Here is a 13,147-nt window from a genome sequence, read left to right on the forward strand (position 1 = left end):
GTCGTGTGTGTACCCAGAGTGTGCCATTGTTATTGAAAACACTTGGAAAATCGACAAACTCGCTTTACAGCAATGACAGCAAATCTGCTAAATAAGTAATGACACTTGGTGACATTTAAATGTTTTTCCACAGCCAACCTACAGCTAACTGTCGGATTATATTCGTCTCTGTACTTATGTTCAAATATCTCAAAATCGGTGGGATTTAGGTATAGGGAATGCTTATACCAATGGAAAGAGAATTAACAGGTGCATCTACTGGCATTATAAAACACAGGGTGTTCTATTTAAAATAAGCGAGTTATTAAACTTTCAATTTGACACAATTGGTCCGTGTTTTTTAGACGCCCTGTGTAACATGCACCAACTTTTGAATATTCCAGATATTTGGACACGTTTTGGAATTGACCATCTAAAATTTCAGCTTCCTATCTTAAAAATTGGAGGAGATAGAACCGATTAAGTGTAGGTATGTTTTTTCAAAAATTTTGAAATAGTAAAAATATTTCAAAATCGATTGAGTTTAAGGATAAAATAAGGTTATCAAACTTACCTTAAAATTCGATGCAGAATCCAAAAATTAAATAAAAAATAGTACATTCCATTCGAAATAAGCGAGTTGACGTCTACTTCCGGTAGAACCGGAAGTTTCACGACGACGCCAATATTTTGAATATAGATAATTTGATAGAACATTAGGAGAAACCCCTGCACATAAATTTTCAGTATTCCAGTACGCGTAGTTTTCCAGAAACGTCTAATTGAAGGTCTTTCTGGAACACCCTGTGTAGTGATAAATTCAGCTTGCCGAAACAAAAAGTCGCGGAATAGTCATTTCCCAGTTTATTTTCCTGGCCTATAATAGTTTCAACTGGCTAACAATGAAAAAGAAAGAAAAGGAAAAAACTGTCTCTTCCCCTTAGATATACAGGGTAGCCCATCGAAAACGTACCGCAAGGCATTACAGGGTAGTAATGAACTTTTCGGNGTCCCCCTCAGAAACAAATTTGACCTGTTTTTGGATTTTGCCGAAAAATTCTTTACTACCCTGTAATGCCTTGCGGTACGTTTTCGATGGGCTACCCTGTATGTTTTTTCAGTTATGCGATTTAATTCTACATGACCTTCTGTTTTTAGTACATCTTTCCGTACATATCAAAAACTATGACCTCGCAGTGAGATCAAGGGATCAGACGGGAACGAACCCCGCACATATTTAATTCACAGCGCGGTATAAAATTGTATTTCCGTTGTATCCTTCCTTTGTTTTATTCCACCGGTGTAAAAACCCCGGGTAATTAGTCACAATATCCTTTTTTTCTCACGGCAGACCTCTACGTGCTAATCAACGCTGATGGGATCCTTTGATCCCGCTCCCCGCTGATGGACTGCGCAAAAAGCCCCTCCGTCCCTCCCTTGATTAACTCCAGCGCCCAACTAAAAAATGCACGGAAGTGCCCAGATCGATCCCAGATGACGCTCTCTCGTATCGCCATAGATCCTCTCTCAAAGCAACAGCCGGGTAATGGGATCGGCGATGTCGTTCGTCTAATTCGATCGTAGAGAATCATCGCAATACAGAAGTCGCGAATTAGCGGCGTTACCGGTGCCGTGACGGAGCGCATTTCCATTAATTTCAACCGTTTCCTCCGACGGTAACCTATATTTCAGCTGGCGGAAGGTTCGCGACGGCTCCATAAAACTCGACGGTGTCTCAATTTTCTGATTTAGCGTGCTAAGTTTACTAACGCAAATAGATAAAATTGCGTTTCAATTTGTACAAGTTAATAAGACTCGTGTGATAATTAAAAAAACTAATAATAAAATACTAATTCTAGTATGGATACTCGTCTACAAAATCTGAAATTATAAGAGAATTTCGTAGATGGAAATGTTAGGGAAATATAAAGGAATTTCTGTAATTTTCATGGATTTTTTAAAATTTCAGTTATAATAGTACAGTCATTGAAGCTTTTCACCTCCGAATTCTTTGAAAATGAACCGATCGACTTGAAATTTGGCAGATAGTTAAAGAAAAGGTCAATGAACATAGCGCCGATTGACGCTTCCACCCTATTGGGAGTGAAATTTTTTTTTCAAAAATAACGCTGGAAATCGATAGAGAATCAAATTTTGAGCAAAAAATATTCGAGGAATTTTTTCGTGAAATCAAGTTAGTTATTCACGATTGAAAATTTGGAATTTTGAGTGAAAAAAAAAACACCTTTTCAAATAATTTTTCGTGAATAACTCAAAAACTACGCTTTTTATTAAAAAAGTGTAATGAACAAAAATGTAGCTTATAAATAAACAAAGAAAATCGTTTTTTTAAAAGTGTTGTACGTCCTATACAAAGCGAAATATGGTTAGTGGAAGGGGACTTGTTTTCGGGGGAATACTGTAATCGATGTATTCAACGTCAAATAACGGAAAAATGATTAACTTTACATGTATAACGCTCCAGGAATACTCAAGAAGACCTTCAAAATGAGCACTTATAAAAGTTAATTAGAGCAAAATTGAAGGAGTTATTGTCAAAAACAGATGGGTTGTTCATATTTTTTAAGGAAAAATGAGCAGTAAACGCTGTACCATTTCCATCAGAATTAAAATTAATCGTAGACCCTTTACAATTAGTTTTGTTTTAGTGTTTTTCATACGATCCTGAAGTTAGACCGGTTTAGAATGCGTATTTTTTTAATAATGTACGGTAAAAGTTGAAAACGTATTTTTCATTATTCAAAAAAAATTGCCTTATTTATATAATAACTCTGAAACTATGAAAGATACGTAAAAAATGATAGACAACAAAAATGTAGCTTTTTTTTCAACAAATATTTTGCTTTTTTTTTTCCTATAGCATAAAAAATAAAGGAGATATCGCCGCTTGAAGTATCCATTTTAGTGAAAAAACGACCTGTCTCGAGCCCTTCGATCCTTTCCCTTTAAAAAACGAAGGACTTAAAAGGTTTTATATGCAAACGATCTTACAGCTCTTGAAATTATCTTTAAAATGCTTTTTTGTAGGATACTATAGCTTCAAAATTAACCGAGTTATGGTAAAAAAACCAATGACATTTTTTCGGAGCAAAATAGGCTTTCTCATTTTTATATATTATATATTATATTATACAAATAAAATAAGTAAAAAAATTTAGTGTGATTATTTATATGCAGCGTAGCAATTTTTTTTATGATTGATTATATTTAAAAATCGATTATAATAAAAATATTTTACATTAATATTGGTAAAAGGGTAGTTTATAAGAGTTGAAAATGGCAAAAGTAAAATATTCTTTCATAAACAATATAAGGGAATTTTTATTTTAAATTATTGCACAATTATAAGCATTCCAATATTTAAAACGTAATTTTTTATAATTTTTTTAGCACAGGGGTGATTTATAAGGGTTGAAAAGTGTTATGAGATACAAATTCTTTCACAAGCGATGAGGTAATTTTTATTTTAAATAATTGCACCGTTAAAGCTTTCCAAGCTTTTAAAAGGTAATTTTTTATAACTTGTCAATACAGGGGTGGTTTTAGGGGTTGAAAGGGAAGCATTCTTTTATTTGCTATGAGGTAACTTTTATTTTAAATAATTGCCCGATTTAATCATTCCAAATCTTTAAAAAGTTATTTTGTATCATTATTTTTTGCATAGGGGTAGATCTTAAGGGATAAATAAAGGGTCGAAAAGATCAAATAATACATAAAACATGTTCGAGAACATGGAACATTATTTAATTTTTGTGCTCGAACTAGATTTTTATCAATAAAATGCTTAAAAATTTTTTCAATTTTTTTCACTTAGGAGTAGTTTTTACCCCTAAAAAACAAAATCTTATGTCACATTTGAACTTGAGACTAAGAAGAACCTTATTCTTAATTTTCATGCAAATCCATGCAGTTTCAAAGGATCGGAGGTTACAGCTGATTTTCAGCTTTAATGACTACTATATTAGGATTTTATTTACAAAATGTAGTCACTGGATGATGCCATTCGTACTACTACAATTTTACGTTTAATTTTTTTTATCCTTATTGAACCAACCACTGTGTATCAGCGACCTTAAAACCTTTGTATTTCAAAACAAGTTTGATGTAGATTAAATGAATATTTATCTAACGATTTTATTAAGTAAAGGAAAACATTTTTTGAAATTCTGTAAAATAATTATATCAACTAGTATAGAAGATACTGAGACTGACTAAAAAACCATCGGAATATCGATGCCACTGAGTATTTTAGAAACCTAAAAGTCCTTTTTTTCTTTACTGTAGTTCAAAGAAGAAAAAGATCTCTTATATTTTATTCTAAAACGTCGTCACTTTCGGTAATTTTTTTAGTCTACAGTGAGTATATTATAAGTACAGTTATACAAATCAATAATAAAAAAAAATATTTTTGTTAGAAATACAATTTTAACCATTTTAACTACCAATTAATGTCTACATTTTTTCTTCCCTGTTTCACTCTATAGATTTATTTTAGTTTCAGTTTCAGAATTATTCTGTGTGAAAATCTTATTTTAAGCAAACGAGTGAATAAAATAATAACTTAAAATGATTTGTTTTTGAATAGAATTTCGAGATATTTGCATAGATGTGACATTTTCAAAAACTCCAACAGCACCTTGTATCTCGATTACTGTTTTTTTAAAGTAATTTCGAAAATCATCCTTTTTATTATCAAAATGTACTTTACCTATATGCCTATATACCCTATATACACTATATGCACTTGTTTTTTATTATATTAACTAGATTGGATTGCCAAGTGGATTGGATTTTTACCGGTTTTGATTGATTCTCGATACTTTATAAATTTTCTCAGCCGCCAATCTAGAGAGACAAATTCGTTGTGCCAATTCAATATATACTTATTTTCTTCTATAAATGAAACATCTTGGAAGAAATCACAGCGTTGTCCGTAGACTCTTAAGGCACGATGATGATAATGGAGGACGAGTTTCCCCAAGTTTCAGTTGAAAAGGGTCAAGTTTTGAAGGAGTTGTCACATGTCTGCGTAAGTTGCGGTAACAAGTGGCAGATATTGCAGTAAACAAGTCAACTGTCTATTTAAACTTTTATTTATTTGCTAGAATATATATCGGTTCCGCTGGATCGTAATTGATCGATCGGTTTCCTCTTTCGCAGTCAAGGCAACAAAATGTGTTTTTTCTGCTCCTAATTGATGTATTGATTTATTTTTTCCGCTCAAGCTACTAATAAGAACATGTAAGAATTAATGAAGCAGAAGATGTCGACAGTTTTTATTAACTTCATAAGAAGTCAGTGAGATTTAAATATGCCATTGAATAAAGAGCATTATTAAACTTATACATACATTAAACGTTAAATTCGTGAATATTATAAACTGGGAAAAGTTCAGCTTTAGGAAAACAATGTAATAAACTCGGTAATGCTATATTCATAAATAACAAACGATGAGTCTGTAGATCAATGACCAAAATTATGTATCAATTTAGAACTAATACGTAATGCACTTTTCCTATTAGTTTCGAACAAGGAACATCCTGTAGATCCTTGACAATCGAATTATCGAACACCCTATATACAAAGCGAATTCGAATAAAAAAATATCCATTCCTTCCCTGTCTTACGATGTTTTTTTTTAATATTCCCATCGCTACTCGCAAAATTAAGTTTGGGTATCGCGAACTTCGCGGATGTAAAGAATAATCCCTCGGATTTCGCCCTACCCGCGCGTCATGTGGCATTATAACTTTCTCCTCAGCCTTACGCCTACCAGAGGCCACGCATCTCCGAGAGGAAACTTTCCAGTAACGCGATCACATCTTGTTTCAGGAATTCGCCACCCTCACGAAGGAGCTGAACGCCGCCAGAGAGCAGCTGTTGGAAAGGGAAGAAGAAATATCCGAGTTGAAGGCGGAACGGAACAACACCAGGGTGAGTGTGATAATTTAATAATTAATTCAGGCAGGGGTTGTAATTAATCGGGGGATTTAATTGCGTAAAGGAACAAAGGGGAAACATATATTTGAGCTTTTTCGTCGAATTGGAAATTAGCAAAATACAGGTGATGCACAACTCGTACAAAAAAATTATGGGATATGCATTGATCCATAGAAATATACTGTAAAAAAGCGATTATTTAATAGTCATTTATGTATCGAGTCAGTAAAGTGATTCTTTATTGAACGAGCCTGAGATGAGCCGAGCGAGCGAAGCGAGCGAGGCAAGTAACAGACGAGTTTGATAAAGACACTTTCCTTATCTCTTCTCCTTAAAAAGTTACAATAACAAACTTTATAACAAAATTGTATTCTATTGTATTGGAACTAGTCATGACTTAATCAACATTACTGTGAAAAACAATCGCTGTAACTCCTGTCACAAATTTGTTTCCATATCAGTGGCTATGTTCTTCTTAAAAAAGGTCACACCACGAAGAAAAATAGAACAATACACATAATGACGGTTAAATAGGATAATCAAATACAGAAAATATTAAACAATTTTAATTGTAACTAATAAATATAATAATAACTAATAACAGAACACAAAACAAAATATAAAATTATGACTATTTATTACCTACTTTAAAAATTTTTCGATATGCATGCCTCCTACTTTTAAGCCTATCCTGTCTTTTCCTAACTTCCCCTGGTAGCTTTAAACAACGTTTCTCTTGAAAGATTCTCACAAACATGTCGAATTTTTTGCTTTAAATGCTCCAAAATTCTCGTATATACAGGGTGTCCCAAAAGTGACGCCCGTCCTTCTAGGATTTGATTAAGGAGACAAAAACGAATTGAAAATCAAGAGTGGAAAATTTTCCGATTGCTTTCCGTTGTCGAGTTATTCAAAAAAGTATTCAAAAAACTAAAAAAAGCGAAAATTAATTTTTTTGTCTCAAAACTGAGGTCTGTGCTTATGGGAACCAAGACATATAATTTATAACAATAGTAGATAAGTATAGTTTTCGATTGTTAGTTGTACCTGGGTGTAAGAAATTATTTTAACCTAAAAATGACAGAGAAAAACATTTTTATAATAAAACATAAACTAAAACCATAATGCGCTTAAATAATAGAAATTGTTTTTACAAAACGTGTTCAAATAAGTTGCCTTCTACTTCAAGACAAAGATCATCACGATCCAACATTGAAGCATGAACTCTTTGTAGCATCTCTTCGTCTATTAACGTGACAGCAGCGTATATACGGACTATACATTTTTTCTTCTAAATAACCCCAAAAGAAAAATCTAGGGGATTCAGATCTGGTGACCCAGGAGGCCATGGTCCACCTCTTCCAATCCATCTGTTTCGGAAGTTTTGATTCAGATAATTTTATATTTGTAAACCATAATGTGATGGAGCTCCATCATGTTGAAACCAATAATTTAGTCTAACTGCTAACGGAACGTCATGCAGCAATGGCAATGGTAAGTTTTCATTTAAAAACATACAGCTGCAGCAAATACAGCTTTGAATTACATAAATATTTAATAACCCCGCCCAAATGTTTATTTTTAATTTTTTGATTAATTTTTTGAATAACAGCAAAGAAAAACAATCGGAAAATTTTCCACTCTTGATTTTCGATTTGTTTTTGTCCCCTTAATCAAAACCCATAAGGACGGGCGTCACTTTTGGGACACCCTGTATATACTTGATTTTTTAATGTTCCACATAAAAAACAGTCTAGGGGCGTTAAGTTTGGAGACTTTGAAGCCCATTCTACAGGCCCATTAATTCCAATCCACTTAGTTCCGAAGGTATTTTTTAAATAGTTTTTAACTCTTTTAGCCTTATGCGGAGAAGCACCATTGTATTGCAACTGCATATGCAACCTGAGCTGCAGCGGCATATGTTGAAGCAATGCTGGAAAACTGTAAATAGCTATTAGCATTCAATACAATTTTAAAAAAGTATGGGCCAATTAAATGCATTCCAATAATGCCACATCAAACATTTATTCCATAATGGCCCACTGGAATTTAATCGATTATAATACCTGACCTAGGGCGATGCACGGTTTGTCAATAGGCATGTACAAAAAATTTAAGTCTATCGCTAAAATTCCAGAGCATTAGATCGCGTGGTCTAGCTGGCCACCACAGTCATATTATGGCGATATATTTTCCAGTTTCTTACGTATTTCACTGGCTTAGTCAGACTGAAGCCATCCACTCCATTACCGGCATCAAATTCTTTTCTTAAGTCGATCCAGCTATCGAGACCTATCCCGGCGACGAAAGCGCCCGGTGATAAATGACTGCCAACGCTGCGCTTAGTTGTTTTTGGGCGGCACTGGCTGTAACACATCGTCTATCTGTTCCTGTACAAAAAGCGGCCCTTAAATTGAGAGGGGTGGATCTCCGCTCATCCCTAAGTAAATATTTTTCCCCCGAAAAGAACGACCTCGGGGCCGCTGTTATGGTTTCCTTGGCGCTAAGTAGAATGTATAGGGCGATGTGATAGGGGTATCACCTGATGAAGGGCGGAAGGGATTCGGATGGGGTAATTCAGGGTCGATACCAGCTGACTATTAAAAAGCATCCAGAAGGTGTGTTTTTACGATTTTTTTTTAAGTAAAAGGTAATCGAAAGTAGGGATTTAACAATTTGGAGAAAAACGGAAAAATTATAAAAAACATTTTGTTTTTTTTCCTCGAAACAAAACACTGGAAAAAATGGAAAAATTTAAGAAACTTGAAATAAAATCGTTTGAAAAAATAGTTATGAAAATATTTTCCATGATATACAGGGTGTTCTCTACCTCTACCTCTATCCCATGTTGCTTCGTTTAGCCACTAGAGGACAAGATGACAAAAAATTGTTTTTTTCAAATAGGTAACCTTGGGGAGGTCATATTGGTCCGGTGTTTTCTTTCAGTATATACTTATACTCATGAACAATACAGGGTGATTCACTTCCTTCCTTTTAGAGATATAAGCTCTTGAAAAACCATTTTTTTTTGGTTTTTATTTATTTTTTTCTAAAACTATGAAAGCCATTTGTTTTTTATTTAGTATGACGTGTACGAATGAAAATCTCTATCGATTTTACAAATTATTGTGAAAATATATCAATCATAGGCGTCCGTAAGGAGCTCTGATAACCTCTATTTTTAATATAATTTCTACGACACTGGAAATTTTCCAAAATGAATTTAAATGAAATGCTTGGTTTTTGAGAAAAATGGCTTCTTATGGATTCATTACATGTGAAATCGCTAAGTTTTTGAAACAAAGTACATAATACAGAAGAAAATAATTAATATTGAGAAACAAACAGAAATAATAATATTTAACAAAGACAAAAGTATCACAACAAATATTCGAAACGTTATCCTCGAACCTCAATGCATTTCTCACATCGACTAATTAAGTTTTGAACTGCAAACCATATTGGGGTTGTGTTTAAATGTTTCACAATTATTTTCAATTCTTCTTAACCTTTCAAGAGTACAGACTTTCTTTAATAAATTCCCAAACGAAATAATCCATGCGATTTAGATCTGGCTATCGTGGCGGCCAAGCAATGGGACCTGTACTAGGTTCTGTATGATTCATTTCCAAAATACGCCCGATCCAAAGACGTGGATAGTGCTCCCCGAGCCACTGCCTAATTTGAAGACGATAGTGAGCCGGAGCGCCATCCATCTGAATTCACATATTTCTCCTTAGAAGTAATCGTAAGTCTTCGATTAAAGTATTTAAATCTTCTTTGAAAAACTTAACCATTTCACATGTAATCAATCCATAATAAGCCATTTTTTTCAAAAACCAAGCATTTCTTTTAAAAATAGTAAGAGACCTTTTTGCTCTAGAATAAACCGCAATGAAAAAAATATACTCATTTTGAAAAATTTCCAGTGGCGTAGAAATTATATTAAAAATAGGGGTTATCAAAACCCCTTACGGATGCCTATGATTGATCTATTTTCACAATAATTTGTAAAATCGATAGAGCTTTTCATTCGTACTCTTCATACTAAATATAAAGCAAATGGCTTTCATAGTTTTAGAAAAAAGAAATGAACACCAAAAAAAGTTTTTTCAAGAGCTTATATTTCTAAAAGGAAGCTTTTGGAAGAAAGTGTATACTTTAAAATGACATTATTTGGACGAAATCTATCGATGGTTAAAGTCCTAATCATAATAAGTGAATCACCCTGTATATCCAACTGCTTTAAGTACTGTCACATCGTCTGGTAATTATAAATTAAACTATAGAAATTTTTTGCAGTATCAAGATATCTTATATTTTTAATATGTCAATACTCTGTAAATAAGTTTATACTGTCTTGGAGATAGTATGTTATTCTACGTTAAATTTTAAGTAAAAAATTTCCTATGAACTTAGGTCTGGAAACGCTTCGTTTAGGATATACAGGATGGCAAATTTAAAAAAATTAATTACATTTTCTTTAATATCTCTCGACTACTTTGAGTTAAATTCATGAAATTTTGTATGCGGAGGTTTCTTGGGACGGGAAATTCAAATTTTATGGACGATTGGCTGTATCTCCCAGAGGGCGCCACAAGCGACCATTAGGATCCTTTTAAATCGCTTCAACTTTTTTGTGCCACGGTATATGTCATTTCGGAATAGAAAAATATTTTCTCCTATCTTTTCTACTTAAGAAATGTACGCCTTATTGAAGTCTCTAGGAGCAGCCGTTTCCGTTAAAAACTCATCTAAAGATTATGATGCATGCAAACTATGTATTAGAGTGCTAATTATGTATCAACTTCGTCAGTAAAAAGCATCATTGGAACTAGTTGACGATTAGCGTTGATCTATTCACAAAATTTTTGGGAGAATTCCAAAAATAAAATCACTAAACAAAATGTACAAAACCTGACAACAATAACTTTCGATTCACTCTAATACATAATTTGCATGCACCATCATCTCTAGATGAGTTTTTTAACGGAAACGACTGCTCCTAGGGACTTCAATAAGGTGTATATTTCTTAAGTAGAAAAGATAGGGGAAAATGTTTTTCTATTCCAAAGTGACATACACCGTGGCACAAAAAAGTTGAAGAGATTTAAAAGGACCGTACCGGTTGTTTGCGGCGCCCTCTGGGAGATACAATCGTCCATACAATTTGAATTTCCCGTCCCAAGAAACCTCCGCATACAAAATTTCATGAATTTAACTCAAAGTAGTCGAGAGTTATTAAAGAAAATGTAATTATTTTTTTTAAATTTGACATCCTGTATATCCTAAACGAAGCGTTTCCACACCTAAGTTCATAGGGAATTTTTTACTTAAAATTGAATGTATGACTGAAGTATGTACAACTGCTCCTGAAACACCCTGTATATTTTGTTTTTGCACCTTTGTAATTTTTTGTTTTTTTATAGCATATTCAAGTTGTACATTAGTTGACTATTGGGATTTTTTATCATGTTGAGTTCCCTGTTTCTTTAATAACGATGTGATGCCTCTGCAGCCTTTTGCTGTCTTTCACCTTAGATTAACAACATATCAACAGGGTTATTATTCTCATACGTATGTGCCATTTCGTAACACTACACAATAACTATTACTAGGTACAATAACAGTTTGTCTAATCAATCACATGAACACTAAATTTAATTATCAAACATCACTGCCACATCCCGTAAAACTTCATACTCCAACCATTTTAATTCATTCCGTCGAATGGCATCCTCCCGGTGCCTCCCCCGAGACCCCCATTGAAAAATGTCATGTCGTGCCTACATAAACTCCGTTTTCGCTTTCTAGGTGTAGGAATATTATGCGGGACGTCGCGTCGTCGACAGTGATGGGTGGGCGAGAGGGCTGATTTAATATTCCTCCGACGGGCTCCAGGTGGTCGTTCTCTGCGGTCCCGTATTTTTAATGTGCAGCGTCGAGTCCGTCGATTTTCTTCCGTCGAAATAGGAGGCGGTTTAATTGCGATGGTGAGTCTGCCGTAATCAGAGCGGCGAATTACGTTGATTACTCTGTTCTCCGGTGTCTAATAGTCGCCGTGTTCGCAATAATTATACGGCGGAATCAACCTATTTGGTCGGTATGCCAACAGCGATCTGCGCGTATTGTGGCAATCATGAAAGGTTTTTTCGTTGTAAGAATATGTAAATTAAAAGCTTAAAAAATTAAAAGAGTTCGTCTTTGTGAATGGTGGAATCATCTGGATACTCTTTCAAGAACCCTTTTTTGTGACGAAGCTGCATTTACACGAGATGGAATCAAAAATTTCCACAACGATCATGTGTGGGCAAGCGAAAACCCTCATGCTAATCGAGAAACCCAGTTTCAGAGAAGATTCTCCGTAAACGTTTGGACTGGAATAATGAATAATGAAATTATAGGACCACATTTCTTCGACGGAAATTTGAACAGCGAGATGTCCCGGGCTTTTTTGGAGAACTATCTACCTCTACTACTTCAGGACATTCCTCTTCAAATCAGAAGGACTATGTACTTTTTACATGATGGTGATCCGTCCCATTATGAAAGAGATGTCACTAATTTCATCGATTGTTGGAGTCCCCATGTTTGTAATATTCATTTAAAGAAAGTAGAATGGAGATATTTAAGGATACAATTTACTAGTTATGGAACTTATCTTCCTCTTGGTACACTTCAGGAATTGTTGCTTTCTTGTTTTAGTCTTAATCACCACAAACTTTATCGTAGACATATGTTTTCAATTATATTCCTTTTTAATATTATCAATAATACATTAAATTCAGATTCATTAATTTCAAAGGTTTTATACGAAGTTTTATATTATGTTGCTAGACTTAATTCTAGTTTTCAGCATTTAGACCAGTGCTTAAGCCTTCAAAAATGGTAAAAATTGAAAAAAATTATAGTAGGATGAAACCCATTGGAAAATGAAGAGAATATAACAGAAATGAAAAGAAAAATAATTTACGGGCGATCTGAGGTCGGGAAGGGGAAGGGGGTGAGTTTTTAAGGGTAAAAAACGGTTTATCTTGATTTCCGGAAAAACTACAAGTCTTAAGGAAAAAAGTTAAATGACAAAGTTGTAGGTAATAAAAAGATCTACAACTTTTGTATTTACACTTTTTTCACATAACCTCAAAATTTATGTGAAAAATTCAAATAACCAAGTTTTTGGTTTTTTATTTTTATCTTTTACAAACAA

At 33.8% G+C, this 13,147-nt stretch overlaps 1 protein-coding gene across 1 annotated transcript in view; it reads left to right on the top strand.

Annotated features, from left to right (window-relative positions):
- LOC108906375 (liprin-alpha-2-like) overlaps nucleotides 1-13,147 on the top strand; it is a 298,472-nt gene that overhangs the window by 265,223 nt on the left and 20,102 nt on the right. The window contains exon 2 of the mRNA XM_018709611.2: nucleotides 5,833-5,934. Within this exon, the coding sequence (XP_018565127.1) occupies nucleotides 5,833-5,934 (102 nt within the window). The remainder of the gene's footprint in view (nucleotides 1-5,832; nucleotides 5,935-13,147) is intronic.

This window comes from Anoplophora glabripennis, unplaced genomic scaffold (assembly GCF_000390285.2).
Source record: "Anoplophora glabripennis isolate ALB-LARVAE unplaced genomic scaffold, Agla_2.0 scaffold139, whole genome shotgun sequence".
NCBI lineage: Eukaryota > Metazoa > Arthropoda > Insecta > Coleoptera > Cerambycidae > Anoplophora > Anoplophora glabripennis.